Source organism: Leopardus geoffroyi, chromosome D1 (assembly GCF_018350155.1).
Source record: "Leopardus geoffroyi isolate Oge1 chromosome D1, O.geoffroyi_Oge1_pat1.0, whole genome shotgun sequence".
NCBI lineage: Eukaryota > Metazoa > Chordata > Mammalia > Carnivora > Felidae > Leopardus > Leopardus geoffroyi.
Genome location: NC_059329.1, coordinates 61,871,951 through 61,874,770, shown reverse-complemented (window position 1 = coordinate 61,874,770; position 2,820 = coordinate 61,871,951). Strand labels below are relative to the sequence as shown.

The window sequence follows — 2,820 nt, the reverse complement described above, 5'->3', positions numbered from 1 at the left end:
TTATGCTCTAGAATTAGGCAGAGAGAATAAACGAATTATACCACTCTGGATCTGCTTGGTTTTAATGCTATATATAACAGGGTTCATAAAAGGGGGGAAAAGGAAGTAGATGTAGCTCATTGTGATGTGGACCACACGAGGAGCATGTCTTCCAAACCTATGAATAAATGTTAGACCAACTACAGTGACATAGAAGACCAGGATGCAGCAGATGTGAGAAATGCACGTATTGAGGGCCTTGGCCCTTTCTTCTCCAGAAGCAATGCCCATGACAGTCTTAAGGATCAAAAAGTAGGAGAAAAAGATGATAAGAAAGTCCAACAAGACCATTGCAAATACAACCACAACTGGATAGAGACGATTGAAGGTGATGTCAGCACAAGCTAACTTGATGACATCTTGGTGTAGACAGAAAGCATGAGAGAGTACATGGGATCGACAATAGGGAAACCAGTGAAGGCGGATAATTATTGGCATGATTGACAGACCAGCCCTTGTCAATACCCCCATCCCAATCTTCATTACCTTGGTGTTGGTAAGGATGGAAGTATATCTCAAGGGGTTGCGGATGGCAACGAAACGGTCATAGGCCATGGCAAGCAAAACACCAGACTCTACGATAGAAAGAGTGTGGATAAAGTAGGCCTGAGAGAAGCAGGCCTGATGGCCAATCTCTCTGTGATTCAACCATAGAACGCCCAGAACTGTGGGCATCGTGGTCAAAGTCACTCCAAGGTCTGTGGCTGCCAGCATAGCTAAGAAATAGTACATGGGCTCGTGAAGGTTATGATCATCCCTGATAAGAAAGAGAAGAGTGCCATTACCAAGCAGTATGGAGACGTAAACCCCTAATAATGGGATGGAGATCCAGTGGTGTGCCTTCTCCATGCCTGGGAAACCAGTAAGCAGAAACAGCGAAGTAGTGGTGTTGAGCCACATTGCAAGCCTTGCAAAGAAGAAAATACTCCCTTCAGGTAATGCAGTAGAGGCTCTTCTGTAGAAGTTGCCCTTGAGTGTGCTACCTGTTCATAAGATGTTTATCAGTCTTGACTTCCAGTGATAGCAAGGATGATAATTTAGTCATTATTTGGAGATTTCTAGGTATGGGAGAATAGAGCGTATAAGGAACTCTACGTATTATTCATTGCTACTGTACAACATACAGGAAATACAGCAATGTCGACAGAATAGACCTAGTTGCTGTCCTTATAAATTATATAACCGAGAAAATAAAGGCAAAATGCAAGAAGACATCAGTATATTTGAATAGTGCTATGATAGTGTTGGAACTTACAGTGTATTTTTCAATGTGCTCTTTATCTTCACTTCTGATATTTCTCAGAAAGTATGAAACCTGAAAGATCAGTAGAGAATTAATTCCAAGACGAGCAAGTATGAACATCAATAGCAAAACAAACAAATAAATAAATAATCAATCAATCAATCAGTCAATCAAATAGACTTAGTTGATTTGAGGGAATGATCAATACTCATTATGTCTGGAGGAAAAAACCTGCAGCTCTAGAGACTTTTGAAAAATGATATGATATCATATATCACATTTAACACAAAAATGATATGAGCAAATTATATGTGTTTATCTCCACAACACATAGACATCAAAATCCATGTTGCTTAGCATCATAATTCTTTGGTTATTGATGTGATGTGCCTCAAAGAATTCAAAATTTTATAGTGTAGATACAAAAATGAGCAATAAAAAGGGGATTTAATGACAAACATTTGAGAGCACTATTTGTTAACAGCACAGATTACTGTTAACATATCACCTGTCTGGAGGTACAAAGATAGAAATCCGTTATCTAGGCAAGTTCAAGAAGAAAATTTTTTACAAACTGTGGAGTGTGATGAGATTTAACAAAAGTGAGAAGGCTCTGTGACATTCAAATTTCAGGCATCACCTGGTATACGTAGCCAAACTCTAGGAGTAAAAAAAAAAAAACAAAAAAAAACATGCATTGGTGGCATCATTCAGAGAAAAGGAGAGCCACCTTGTCCTCTGGTTGGTAGGGACTGTGTATCTCACATGCTTTGAAAAGAACATCTTGGTGTGAATTTGATATATGAATCCTAGGACATCTTTTTGCCCATGAAAAAAGGTGTATAAGATTATTGAGTTTTTACCTCCAGAAGCATTTGTTATTCCAGCTCTGCTACTTTGTAACAATAATAATATTGGGAAAGTTATTTAATCTTGGGCTGTGGTTTCATGATCTTTAAATGGTACTGGCGGGGCGCCTGGGTGGCTCAGTCGGTTAAGCGTCCGACTTCAGCTCAGGTCATGATCTCGCGGTCCGTGAGTTCAAGCCCCGCATTGGGCTCTGTGCTGACCGCTCAGAGCCTGGAGCCTGTTTTGGATTCTGTGTCTCTCTCTCTCTCTCTCTGACCCTCCCCCGTTCATGCTCTGTCTCTCTCTGTCTCAAAAATAAATAAATGTTAAAAAAAATTAAATGGTACTGGCAATTTCTGTCTTGCCCAGTGATGCTCTTGACACAGGTTGTGAAAATGGAATGGGATTGCCAGTGAGAAAGTGCTTTGCAAGGGGTAAATTGTTCTTCACTTTTGAAGTTCTGGTGTTATTATTACGGAGAAGAGCCTCTTCACTCTCTTCCTGGTGGCTACGCACCACGATTATCCACTCACTCTGATTATCCACTTATTCTGAGACATGTCAAGTTTTCTTAACAAGTCTGGGGAACCAATATAAGATGATGGGGGTTTTGAGGAGGCTGGGTATGGCTGTATCTGAAAATACTAAACTAGAGTTCACTTGAATAGTAGATAAAAGATGGTGTTTGG

The 2,820-nt window shown here is 40.1% G+C and overlaps 1 protein-coding gene across 1 annotated transcript; it reads right to left on the bottom strand.

Annotated features, from left to right (window-relative positions):
* LOC123602498 (olfactory receptor 51B6) lies at positions 1–939 on the bottom strand. Its single transcript, XM_045486982.1, has one exon. The coding sequence runs from the start codon at positions 937–939 to the stop codon at positions 1–3; it is 939 nt and encodes a 312-aa protein (XP_045342938.1).
* Positions 940–2,820: the final 1,881 nt, after the last annotated feature.